The 13319-nt window shown below is 51.4% G+C and overlaps 2 protein-coding genes across 10 annotated transcripts in view; one reads left to right on the top strand and one right to left on the bottom strand.

Moving 5' to 3' along the window:
• Positions 1 to 286: 286 nt before the first annotated feature.
• On the bottom strand, positions 287 to 8933 carry JMJD4 (jumonji domain containing 4). Of its 6 annotated transcripts, none has more exons than XM_086408114.1 (6): positions 8201 to 8933; positions 7807 to 7972; positions 5655 to 5780; positions 5087 to 5354; positions 4400 to 4546; positions 287 to 3954 (listed from the first exon to the last, which is right to left on the bottom strand). In XM_086408114.1, the coding sequence occupies exons 1-6, from the start codon at positions 8931 to 8933 to the stop codon at positions 3652 to 3654; spliced, it is 1743 nt and encodes a 580-aa protein (XP_086264240.1). In that variant the 3' UTR covers positions 287 to 3651. The 6 variants fall into 6 exon arrangements, 4 of the variants coding, with proteins under 4 accessions (XP_086264240.1, XP_086264243.1, XP_086264241.1 ...); XM_086408117.1 differs by having other exon boundaries at positions 7807 to 7998; positions 8201 to 8710; XM_086408115.1 differs by having other exon boundaries at positions 5087 to 5318; positions 8201 to 8710.
• SNAP47 (synaptosome associated protein 47) overlaps positions 8932 to 13319 on the top strand; it is a 67465-nt gene continuing 63077 nt past the window's right edge. For all 4 annotated transcript variants that reach the window (XR_015166412.1, XR_015166411.1, XM_086408119.1 and 1 more), the window contains exon 1: positions 8932 to 9066. Coding sequence is in view for 2 of the 4 variants with exons in the window: in XM_086408119.1 (XP_086264245.1) it covers positions 8932 to 9066 (135 nt within the window). In the remaining 2 variants the exon portion in view is untranslated. The remainder of the gene's footprint in view (positions 9067 to 13319) is intronic.

Here is a 13319-nt window from a genome sequence, read left to right as displayed (position 1 = left end):
ACTTCACATATCTTGCTCTTAATCTTCATCCCACTGATGTCTGGTGCCACTGCAAGTGCCAAGCACCAAGGACTTATGAGACCACAGGAGAAGGGGTCAGTGGGAAGATTTCAGAGGTAAGAGAGTAACTGCTTTTTTTGTATAAAAGGTGAAAAAAAAAAAGTTTACTATTGTTGTAAATAGCCAAAGCTGCACTTGAATATTGTACTAAAATCCCATTTTCTACTACAGCCTAGGAGTTGTGATTCTTTCATTTTTTGTGTTTAAAAAGAGACAGACACTCTCATTCCTCATTCAGTAAGTCTTGCAAGGCCATCAGTTTATTGTATGTGGAAGAAAGAAGCACCAGTTACTCTTCTCTGAAGGACATATCCACATCCATCTTTCACAGAGATGTTTGTTTCAGTATCATTAAACTGGACAAGGAGCTGAGAAAGCCCCTCAGAACTTGGGGAATTTGGAAGCTGAAGGTATTTTCACAGGCATATCAACAACCACTGAAATGTGGGCATCCTTAAAAGTTAACTCTTGCCAGGATCACTTCCTACCCCAGGACAACGGCTGATTTCTACATTATGGAGGGAGAGCTTTCTGCTTCTGTTATTGAGATATCTTTTGACCACCAATTGGGAAACTGTTGGTCAAACTCTGCAATTCTGTAAGCCCTAAGTGGAGAAACTTGTGAAAAAGAGAAAACATACAACATGGAAAAGAAAAAGGCAGAGGAAGGTTATTAGGAAACAAACTGAGGGCAGGCAAGATTTTCCATCACCCCACTTTCCCAAGATCAGTACTTCACATAAATTGGAATACTCCTCTGACCTCAGGATTCCTTTCCCTGCTTATTTCTTTTCCAGGGAAAGATTTGTGATGTCATTCTACCAGCACTCCTGCTGCCTGTGTACAAGGATTCCCAGCATCCCTGCAGTGCCCTGCAAACTTTTAATGCAGAAATGTCCTAGATGGTCCCCAGGCCCCTATCAGGCACACCAATGGCCACTCTTCTCTGTCTGGGGCTTGGTTATGTCATGGAGATGTCAACCTTTCCTGTAGGAAGGGCTCCAAGATGCAGCCTGATAGGCAGGGAGAAGGTATACCACCAGGACCAACAATCCATGGACAGCACAGACACAGCTCTGCCAATTAAACACTAGACTGCTTCCAACCTGGATGGGAAACACACATTGCCCTGCCCTCACCTGAGTGCCCGCCTGAGGCTTCTCCTAGGATTGGAAACTAAAGAGTTAATGTCAGGCACAGTCAGGGAGCTCCTGGGATCCTACACAGCCTTCAGACTATACTGCCACGTATTTTCAATACCCTCCCCTGAATATATAGTCTTTAAAGGCAAGAAACAGATGAATTGTGGGGCAATTCTGAGTTACCTTTTCCTTCCTGATGGTTCTGTCACTCAGACACACAGTAGGGCTCACCGCTGCCAGGCCCTAAAGGATTCGCGCAAGTGACTGTTGAATGCAAGTCGGAGTGCAGGAAGACATAGGATGAGCAAGATAGAGCTCACCCTACGTCTGATGGTTGAACTATAACGACCATAACGGAGTTGACTATTGATGGATGTGGATGGTGCAGAACTAATGTGCAAGGAAAGACAGATAAATTCACAGAAATGTGGAGTAGTTGTTTTGCAGTGAGTGTGCAAGCACTGTTAAATGGCACACAATGGCTGTGTAGAAGGGGAAGCTGGAAGAGTGAGGAGCATGGGGGGCAGTTGATAACCTGGCCCCAGTGTGCGGGCAGTCTTACACAGTGTGTGTGCAATAACTTTATAGACTAGCACACAGTAGTGTGTGAGAATAGAAAATCTGATGGTGAGCATGGGAGGAGCGATTGTTAATGCTACAGGAGTGTGCTGGAGTGAAAGTGGGACACACACGCGTAGACTGGTTGGTGAACTGCACAGGGAGAGTATGCAGTGACTCCAGACGGCAAATAGATGTGCAAAATGACCTGGAAATGACAGTCACCGGCTTTTTAATTACACAGTGAGTGTGCAAGGAGATATTGGTGAGTCTGAGTGGGCATGTAAGAACGGGGCACTGGATGAAGCAGAGTGACCAGTGAATATGTAAGGAGTGACTGCAATGGTCCATTTTATGTGCCAGTGTGGTTAGGTCATGGTGCAGTTATTTGGCTAAATGCTAGTGTCTGGATGTTGCTGTGAAGGCATTTTTAAAATGTGATTAACATTCAACTCAAGAGATTTTAAGCAGATGACCCTCCAAAATGTGGGTAGACCTCATTAAATCAGTTTAAGATCTTACTAGCAAAGGACCTAGGTTTCCCAAAAAGGCAATTCTGCCTCTAGATTGGATCACAGAAGCCCTGCCTGAATTTCCAGCCTCTAGACTCAAGACTGCAATGTCAGCTCTTCCCTGGATCTGCAGCCTATCATGCAAATTCCACACTCACCAGCCCTTAACACCTCTTTTTCTACATATATTCTATTGGTTCCATTTCTGTGGAGAATCCTGAAAACTGTGACTACTGCATATAATATAGGTGTGCAACAAGTGGAAACTGGATGGTACAGATAAGTGTGAAAAGAGTGTAATGATAAATTCTGGACAGGGCAGAATGAGTGCACAAACAGTGGCGGTTGAATCAGTTTGCAAAGTGACTTTAGATGGCCAATAGTGGGTGTGCAATGAGTTGAAGCTGGATGGTGTATGAGGTGTGGAAGAGACCCAGGCTCCAGCTGGCCTCTGGGCCCTACCTGGCCTGCAGGGAGACCTCAGACAAGGCATTCTGCCTCACTGGGTGTGCAGCTACAAGGGTGACCTCAGAGTCTCTGCAGGGGAAAGGTATTGCTGTAGCAAGCAGGAGGGGGACAGACTTTGCCTTGCCCTATTGCCAGGGCCCAAAGAGCACCTGAACGATGTACCTATGACATCTGGGAGACCTGCATGAAGGATAGCACATGAGGCCTGGAGCTCTGACTAATAGCACAGGATCCTGCTGGGGAAAAGAGGGTCAAAGGCCAGAAGAGGGAAGGAACGCTCTATTTAAAGTGATTCCAATGTGGGATGGAGACACAGGCCTTGGATCTTGGGTCTGCCTTGGGCCTCAGTCTCTACCCTACACTGAGAACCCTCTTCTAGTGGGAGATGTGTGGACTCATGCAGGGATGTGGTGCTGCTGCAGAGGGGGCCCTGCACTGCTGAGGATGGGAGGCTGTCAGCATGGGTGCTAGCCTTTGCTGAGGGAAGGCTGGTCGGGGGAAGAAGGGGGAAGAAAACCTGGCCATATGCCACCCCCACTCCTGAGTCCCCAGCATATTCCTAACCTCCTTGCCCTGGGTCCAAATGACCAACACTTCCCCATGCACCCCCTCACAAGATCCAGTTCCCAGTCCTGGCTGAGCCTCACAAGGACAAGGGGCCTGGACCTTCTGGACAGGCGTCAGGGCCCCAGGGATGCCAAAAGAGAGCCAGGACATACCAGACCCCTAAGAGCAGGATCTGTGCCTGGGACACTGAAGTGACAGTTCAACGGGGAGGTGACAGGTCCCAGGCCACACAGGAGGGCAGAGCTTTATTTCCAGAAGGGATCCTGGAGCAGGATGACTGCCTTCCACACTGGTGCCTCCAGCGTCCCCCAGAGACGTGCTTCACCCAGTCCTCAGAGCACGCACTAAAGGGATGTGGTGGCAGCTACAGCCTCTTCCAGCTGTCGCAGTAGTACCTCTGGCCGTGGTGAGAATGTACTAGGATCCACCCTCTGGAAGTCAGGGTGGGCCACCACGGACTCCAGCACCTCAGCTATGCGGCCAATGTCAAATGCGGCCTGCTGGGGGCCCAACCCAGTGTCCTCGCCACCCTCCACCTGGCCAGGGCTCATCCCCTTTGCAAGGAGGAGAAGCCTCCTTTCAGCAATGATCTTCAGGAAGTGATAAAATTCTTCGAAATTAATCCCAGAGCAGGACTTCATGATGACCTGGGTCAGAAAGAAACAGCCAGTGAGCTGCTGCTCACTCATAGCTCTGGGCAAGCTCTGTTGACCCTATACTGAGTCTAGGCTACAAAGGGCCCTGACACACAGTCCAGTCCTTGAGACACACCTGGGGGTCGGCCAGTGATCAAAGGGGTCTGAGTCCTGCAGCCTGGAAGCCCAGACCCTCACTCACATAGGTAGTCCTAGTTGCCACTGGGCCCCTAAGACTGCAGCTCCGATCTCAGAGACCACACCTCCCTTCAGATTGCAGGCTGTCCCGGGGTTTTTCCCACACCTTTCCCCGACTGAGGCCTTGGCCTAGTGAGCATATTCTTGCCCCGACTGTGGCCCTGGCCCAGGTAGGCCCCTACCCACCTCCTACTCCTACATAGCTGTGGCGAGCCTCACTCAGCCCGTGCCCCACTACTGCTCAGACCAGTTGTCCCACCTGGCAGTGGTGATGCCAGTCAGGCATGGTGTCCCTCCACTCAATGACCTCTTGCTGCACAGCACTGAGCTCCTGCTGCAGGAAGTGCCACATATTGGCCAGGTTACAGCCGTTGACCCAGTTGTGGTTGATGGAGATGGTGTCCTCCTGGAAGGGGCAGGGCGCAGGCTGTCCTCATGATCCCACAGGGGGCACTGCCCCCTCCCCCTGTCTTGAGATCCGCTCAGACTTCCTCAGCTGGGAAGAGCCACTCCTATCTCCCAGTGGGCGCTGGCAGAGAAGAGGGAGCTGGGGCTGGGATCATCCTAATCCACAATTATTAACCCATAGTGGGGCTCCCCAAAGGCTGGGACAACCCCACGTGTGTGGATCCCTTGCCCACTGTCACCCAAGAAAGTAACATGTAAGGGAGGCAAAGAGGCTGGGGGCCGTCAGCAGCGCTGCGTGCGGGAACCAACATGGCTACGTGCAGCACCAGTCTTGCCCATGGCCTGCCCCCTCCCATACCCAGGCTCTCCCTGCCCACTCTGCAGGAACGCATTCAGGAAGGTGCTGAAGGCAAGGAGAGCTGCTGGCAGGCCAAAGTGCTCAGCTGAGTCGGGGTAAGAGTTAGCCCAGTGTAGTACCGTGGCCTGTTTCCCTGACCCGCCTGGACCATAGGTCGTGGGGTGTGGAGTGCCATCCTACCAGGTTGTGGACTTGGTGGTGCCACCCACTGGGCACAAACACCATCTCGCCTGCCTCCTGCGTGACCTCCAGTGGTGGGCCACAGCGATCTCGCATGGGGTATAGGCGGCTATCCAGGAGGGTGGGGGAGGTCACGTCGTAGGGCAGGCCACCGTGGCAATCCCGCAGGGCTTCTTCTTGCCCTGGTGGGAAGAAGAACCACTTTTTCCTCCCGCAGATGTTGACGGACCAGCTGAAGGAGCGGAAAACGTCAGCATGGAACGGTGACCTGTGCAAGAGCTCCTGTTGGTGCCATGTGGCTTGGGTGTGGGCTATGCCTCTTCTGAATAGACTGGCCAGGCTCAGAGGCCTCAGTGGTCCCCAGTTCTCACACCTGGCCTGTGAGTCAGGTGGGAGGGCCAAACCTCCCCAACCCCGGAACATCACAAAGGAGGTGTAGGAGCTCTTTCCATTTGGCTAACAGGGATCTCTGAGAGGCTCTGGGCAAGAGCCAACAGACCAACAGGAAGGTTCAGGAGTGACCGGGACAGGGGTGTAGGATGGCGGATGGGAGCAGACAGGCAGTTACCAAGTGCCGGTGGGCCCCATGTAAACGAAGCGGTAGTCATCCACGTCTAGGGCGTCCCAGTACTCGTTGAGCCAGTCAGATGAGAAGTATATGGGCAGGGTGAACACGCCTTCTGCCAAGAAGTCCCTTTAGAAAGTGGCATGAAGCTGCAGCATAAGTGGCTACAAGCCAACCTCCCAGCACCCACATCCTGAGTACATGAAATATCATGAGAGTTTTGAAATTATGTGAATGACCCTGACCTGCCTTCTGGAGTCAGCACCAACCACCAGGAGTGGGGCCACCTCAGACCATCCAGCCATAGCCCTGCCACCAGATGACTACAGCCCCAAGTGACCCTAGCTGATCCCTGCCCAAATGACTGAACCAGAGATGTAAGCAGATAAAATGGCTTTGGGGGTGCTATGACAGAACCTAGATAACTTGTACAGGCAGTAACCTAGATGTTTAGGGCCCCTTGCACACCCATTCCAGGATCTCAGCCTCTGGCTGAGCTGGCGTTATAAATGCGTCATTTGCATCATGACGGCTTCCCGAGTTTGCGCACTTCCACTTTTTCACCCACACCAGTGACCCGGACCATCAAGCAGATTCAAAGCCATGAGCCCAGCCATGAGGACAGCCCAGGTACACCAAGCTCCTTTCTGCTTTGTTTCTCAATCCCTCACTCTCCTGGTTCACCCCCACAGCCCAACCGATGGGATCCCAAGTAGAGGAACATTCCAAACCAGCCCAAGGGAGAGTGCGCATCTATCTACACAGTCACACAACACTGTCGGTCAGGACCATGCCAGGGTACAGCCTTAGTGGTGCCACGCCACGGGTAGTCTCCCCAACACCGTGCAGATTCCTCCGCTGCCATGCCTCTGTACACGAACAGACACCTGCTTGCCCTTCAAAACCCTGCTCAGACATTATCTCCCCTGTGGCTACCCCTGCCTACCTGATGCAGGTCTTCCTCTGCTCTTTTTAGTTTTGGGTTGCCCAGGAAAACGCAAGACACTCTGTCAAAACTGAATTTCAAATAAACAGTGAACAAGCTTCTAGGGTAAGTATGTAAAAACCACTCATTGCTTATCTGAAGCACAAATTCACAGGACATGAGCGTCTGAGTCTATGAGTCCATCTGGGCTGCTGGAATATGAATCCTTGAGGCCAAAGCCAGAGTTTGGTTGCATCTTAGCTTCTATCTGCCAGGTAAGAAACTGTGTGGCAGCTAGTACCAAGGCAAGCTGTGAGCAGGATGCTGCTGATGCCTTTCATGTACTCTTGGACTGCTCTTGGGAATCACAAGGGCCTGAATTCATTTTTTTTTTTTTTTTTTTGAGTCTTAATTCCTGCGTCAGTGAAACAAGAACTCGATTGTTCACTCATTTATTAAATGAGCACCTACTCTATGCCAAGGCCCTGTGCCAGAGAGTGGGTAGGACCCCTTCCCTGCTTGTGAAAAGCATAACCCTGGCAGGAGAAATGGCTACAAAACCCGAGGACCACCTCAGAGAATGGGATCGCCACAGAAAGGGTGGGATTGCCCACACGAGCGAGATGTTTCTCAGGACAACATCCTTCGAGCTCTCCAGGTGGAAGAAGTATGCAGTGGGTGGGGACAGACCTTGGAAGACCACATTAAACAGTTGCCATTGCTTGTTAGTGATGGAGGTTTTTAAACAGGAGGGACACAGTCCTGCTGGAAAGCCCATTTGGACTTTAGTGAGCCTAGCAGTGGAGTCCAGTACCTGAGGCAGGGCAGTCTGGAGGTTGGCAGCAACCAAGGTGAATGATAAGAGGCCTGACTTAGGGAAGTAGGTTTGGACATGGGAGGCTAGTCCCAGGGCGCCTGAGAAGACAGGCAAAGGCTGGGTGCTGCCAGTTAGATGGAGGTGAAGCTGACAAGGAAGGTTCTGGGCAAAACTGACAACGAAGAGGTGGATAACCACAGCCATATGCGCCTCTGCCAGGCCCACATTCTTCACAGCAGCCAAGCCTGTGATGGCATAGTGAGATGGCCATGACTGGAGAGAATGACACTTTGAACCACTGAAGAGATCACGTTAAATTCCTAAATGGGTTAAAGCACAGTTCCTCTGCGTGCAGCCAGGGCTCACTCAGAACTGAGAAGCAGTGCTGTGGCCAGTATTCCAGGCCCCTTTACCTGCACAGATGCCAGTCTTTGAGATATAAACAGCCCCGTGAAGAGGAATAGTTTGCCTGAATGTACTCTTTCCAGTAGCTGATGTAGTCTCTGAGGTGCATGTGTTCTTTGGGGTTGGAGTTGTATTCCTGGACCCCACAGTTTGCAACAGGTACAACCACGTCTCCTGAAAGCAAAGGGTCAGGCACAAGACTTTTCTGAGAGTCCTCCAGCCTGTCCGTCCTCCCTGACCCTGTCCGCCCTCCAATTCACTGCTACACTGTCTCCAGTGAATTCTCATGCCCTGCCTCCCTCAAGCCCTCTCTGGCTCTCCTCATCTCCGCCCTCACAGTCTGACTCAGGTCAGAGTCAAGGCCTGACTTTGCACTCCAGGGTATTCCTGCCCAGTCCTTACCATAGTTCTGAAGCAGATAATCGAAGTTGGGCTTTCCGCTGGGTGTCACCCAGAGCCTCCTGCTGCCCCAGTCCTCGGTGAAGGCGCTGGAAAAAACACAGGGCAAGTTGGGGAGCAGGTAGCCCTTGAAAAAGTCGGCGTAGGAAAAGGAGTCCGGCTTCTCGATGAAGTCCACGCGGTCCAGTTTCGGACAAACCCTGCTGGGGAGACGCCCCTCGAGGCCTCTGAAGTGGCTCTCGGCGAACACCCGCGTCTCCCTGTCCATCCCGGGCCAGGTTCTGCGTCCGTGGGGTGCAGGGAAACCTGGGCTGGGAGTCTGCCGCCGGGGGACGGGGAGTCTGGAGGGCTGCTGGGAACGGGGCGGGGCTCGGGGGATGTCGAAGGAGCAGCGGGGACAGAGGGGCTGGTACGGATGATGGAAACAGCGGTGAAGTCTCCCGGCCGCGGACCCGCGAAGGGCGGAAGCCGGGAATCCCACTTGGGCATTCCTACGTCTCTGCTCTTTAAACTGGGAGAAGAAAAAGGAAGTGTTTGCTAAAACTGCTTCCGGAGTAAACCCTCTGGGCGTCCGTGGCTCACAGCCCACAGCCGGCCAGAGAGAAACCGGCGAGGTACAGATAGCAGAGCCCGCGGTAGTCCCAGAGCAGTAAAGCGGAACCAAGAGTCTGCACTCGGAGTTCCTGCCGGAGCCTGAAACACGGAGAGCCAGGCCCTGCGCGCATGCTCGCTTCATGCTGCGGCCCGCACCCGGTACTGGAACGGCCTGCAGCGGCTTCGACCCAGCTTCGGGTACCCCAGGGCTTCAGAGGTTGTCGAACGGTGCCGGCCCCGAGTCTCGCTGTTTTCTCGTCTTCCCAGCGACTCAGGTAAGCGGTGTCTCCAGTCTGCAGCTGGGCTTGTGCCCTTCCGGCATAATGCCCCGTGACGCTACCAGCGAGGCAAGGACTCTTCTTTCCTTCCTCAACCTTCAAGGACTGCGGAAGGTTGATGGGATGTGGGCAGGGCTAACAAAGAGGTACAAGGGCCAGAGGTGGGATCTGAGGGATGCTGGGGGTCTTCAAGGGATGCTGGGGACCTGGAGGGGATGGAGAGGCCTTGGGAGATGATGGGGACTTGGAAGGAATGCTGTAATTTGCCGGTGATGGTGGAACCTGGTGGGGATGCTAGGGGTTAGGGGAGTGCTGAGGGCCTAGGGCGATGCTGAGAACGTGGAGGGGATGTGTAGACCAAGATAGGATGATGGGACCTGGAGGGGGTGGTGGGAACCTGGAGGAGATGCTGGGGGAATAGCGAGGGTCTGAAGTGAAGGTGTGGGGGTTCAAGTGTGGAGATACGAGGCTGTGCACACCAGCAGACCTGAAATGAGGGACAAAAAAGGGGGACTTGAGTGGGGATGACACGTCAGGGTCTCAGCATGTTGGAGAAATACATGTCCTTCCAACTCAAATCTACCCGTATCAATATGGAGAGAAGAAAACAGTTTCATTGCTGTGTGAGCAGATTACATACATTTAAGGCATCTGCAAGAGAGTAGAGTTGGGCAGAACTTCACACATTTCACACACAAAAAGCAGAGAAAGAATTGTGAAGACCTCTGTCATAGCCTCGAGGGAAAAATAGATGCACCTGTGTAGTCTGTGCCTGACAGGAGACTCCTGCCTGGGTTCTGGAGGTCCCTGTTTATTTACAACTCTGAGTCAGCAGGTGGTGACTGTGCCCTGTAAAATCTGAACACTGAGTTTCTTTCATTCCTGACCAAAAGAAACACTCAAAGGGTAGAGAAGGGGCAGCTTCTTCCCCTTTATTGAACAGTGAAGATGTAACCTTGTTTATCCTTATAGGTGGCATAAGGGAGACTCTGGGGATATTGGGGCTCTGAGCTTTGGAGAGGGGTTTGGGGGTGGAGACTCTTCCCAGGGGGGTTAAAGCTTATGCAGGAGAACAGCAAGGACCAGAAGTGGGGTAAGGCAGAGGGGAGGACTAGGAAGAAAGTGAGTTAGGGAGAGTCTGAAGTCCAGGTAGAGGAGGGGTCTAAAGTGGGAGCTGAGAATGTGGGTAGGAGGGGACAGGTGGTGGAGAGTTTGTGGCGAGCAGAGCAGTGTGAGGGGCTGTGTGATTGTGCACTGGGCGCTTTTCCCAGTCTGTCTTATTGTGCCTCACATGGTCAAGCTGTGGAATTCTTCATTGGGCCAGTGCTGGGCAGAAAATTAGAATGCCTTTAGAAGTTAAAATGGAGAAAAAGAGTCACCCTTAATTCCATCCAGAGATGAGCATTTTTTCATTTCTTGATATAGAGTATCCTTCCAGGCATGTACTCATTCATTCGTTTTTTTTTCCTCTATGTCCCTCTCTGTACACATACACACACACACACAAATACACACAGTCTGTCTTTCTATTTTATATGTAAGTGAATTTACATATGTAAGCTTTTGCTGCTTTTAACTTTTTAAAAAAGATTAACAGTTGTCAGTTTTGTTTTTTTTTGTTTGCCACATATTGACTGGATGTTCCTTAGTTATTTGATTTTAGTTGTGGTATGTGCAGAGTATGGAAGGCAAATAGGAAAAGTATGGGCAGCAGAATGTTCATAATTGTCTAAAGATTTGGGAAATATGGTTCAAAGTTTGCCTTATAAGGGAAATATGGAGTTCAGATAGACATTGCCTGGGAAGAATTCCAGAATTCCAGCTTCTGAAGCTCTGTGGTTGTGACTAAGTTTTATAAGTAAGGGGATGCTTTAGGCCAGCAGGTCCCCATGCTTCCCAGGATTGTTGGGGCAACTGAACGAGTAGCTCAGTGTAGGAGAGAATGTCTCCTTTCTCGAGCATTTGCCCTGGGCCAGGTATTTTGTCCTGTATTTTCTCTAGTTTGTATGATGGCTCTCTAGTGTTAACCCTATTACTGCCATTGTATGCATGAGTTTCTGACATAGCTATTGAGAACACGACTGGGACTGGAACACAGGTCTGTGTTCCTCCAAGGCCCCTAGACAACAGCCCTGGTATCACTTGGGCACTGGTGGGGAATGCACATTCCTGAGCCCCACCCAGACCTGAATCAGATCTGGGAGCATGGCATGCCTTATCACATCCCAGTGACACACCCCACAGAGGGCCAGAGGAAAAATAGCAGGAGGGGAGTTTAAAAGTTAGCGTTTTAGGAAATGCAGTGGGAATAACATAAAATCCTAGTTCTCGGCTCTGAGAAGTTAAGAAGATGGTGCATGCCATGTGAATAGGCTGTGTTATTGCCATGAAACACCCCAAACCTCCCAGGTTGAAAGTGGGAGCCTCTGAGGAGCGGGAGGTGAAGGTAATGGAAAAGACTGACTGCTGCTGCCTGGAGACACTGCTCCCACTGTTCTGACTCTAATCCTTCTTATGGTCAGGAGTTATTGGAAGGTGTGTAAAATGCTGCTTGGTCTGTTACATTGGAAATTAACTAAAAATAGGCTGTTTACTTGATACTGAGTCTACTCCAAGACACAGGTCTGATGGAAGTGCTAAAAGAGATCCATTATACTAACTGCAGGATGTTGTAAGTTCAGTCCCTGTGACCACTCATTTCTTCCCTGAGAGCATCACTGTGTGGGTTACTTTTAGACACTCTTGAGGTGTCTTGCCATGACCTCCCCTCCCTAATTCAACTCTCTCCATAGGTCAGCAGGTGTGTTGTGTTTTCACTGGAGATGTGGGTTCCGGGTTACAGCAGGCGAGGACCAAGTAAGGCCTCCAGGAACTTAGCATAGAATGGGGACCTAATTTAGCATATAGAAGGAAGACGACTGTCCCCAGTGGACACAGCTGGTGTTTTCACATCGTATGATTTGTAGTTCACTCATCCCATATTTCCCGGGTTCCTGTTTTGCACCAATATTGTCCCCAAGGCACCCTCCTTGTAGTGTTTGCCTTCTCCAGTGTTTTGACCCAGTTGGTCAACATGTAAACACATTCACAGGCTCTTTGGAGTTAACGTGAGTGCTGTGGTTGGTGAAGAGGCAAGGATGCCACTGGAACAGAGACCTGGAGAGTGAGGTGGAGTTGGCCATTCAGAGTCCAAAGAGCAGCAGGTGGGGAGCCCTGAAGAACGGAGCAGAGAGAGGCTGTCTCTACTGGGCTGGGTGGTGTGGCTGTGGTTACTAAAGCCTACCTGTCTTAGCTGGTGACTTTGCTCAAGGTACATGGGGAAGGGTTTCAGTAGAAGAGCGATATTTTCTCATTTTGTTTTACGGTTGTCACTTTGGCTGCTGGATAAAGAATGAGTGGGGGGGCAGAATGAAACAAGGAGGTCAGATGGGAGGTTGTCCAGGAGAGTGGTGACAACATTGCCTAGTGTTGTGGCTGTGGGGCGGGGAGCGCAGAGGGCGGGTGTGAGAAACGGCTGCCAGGACTTGCTGATGGATTGAGAGGGTAAGGCAGAGGGAATCTATGAGAACTCACCTGGCACACCTTCACTGAAATGCGGGAGCAGATGGAGGGGCTTGCTAAGTTGGAAATGTCTATTAGATGGTCAGGTGGAAATGCCCAGGCAGTACTCACGTCTCAAGAGAGTCTGGGCTGGACAGGAAAGTTTGCCAGGCAACAGCTGGAAGGTATATTTAATGCCACGAAACTGTGTTGACTCACTTAAGAACCGAGTATTGATTAAGAGGACCAAGGTTGTGACCTGGTGATTCCAGCATTTAGCAGTCAGGTAGAAGAGGAAGAACCAGCAGAGCAGACTGAAAACAGGCTCCAGGGGGTGGGAGACCAGGGGAGCATGGTATCCAAGAATCCAAGACATGATGTCTCCCAGGAGGTAGGCAGGTGTGTTGGACAGAGCTTAGAACAGATGTGTGCATTAGATTTGGCCACCTGGAGGCCTGGGCTGAGAAGTGTCCGTGAGCAGTGGGGACAGGAGCCTGTCTGGAGGGGGACATTCCTGGCTGGTGGCCAAGCACAGGGCCGCATTTGGAGTCTCTTGGAGGAACAGTGAGTGGACTGTGGGGATTGTCTGGCTACTTACAGTCTGCAACAGCAGAATAGTTTTAACAGAGACCATCTGCTCACAAAGCCTAAAATATTTACTACTTGGCCCTTAGAGGTGGGGAAAAGCATACCCTCTCCTAGTGGTGAAG

The sequence above is a fragment of the Bos grunniens genome, chromosome 7 (assembly GCF_055505025.1).
Source record: "Bos grunniens cultivar Pamir isolate PY7600 chromosome 7, Bosgru_T2T1.0, whole genome shotgun sequence".
NCBI classification, from domain to species: domain Eukaryota; kingdom Metazoa; phylum Chordata; class Mammalia; order Artiodactyla; family Bovidae; genus Bos; species Bos grunniens.
The sequence above is the reverse complement of the archived record's forward strand: the minus strand, read 5'-3'. Positions and strand labels throughout refer to the sequence as shown.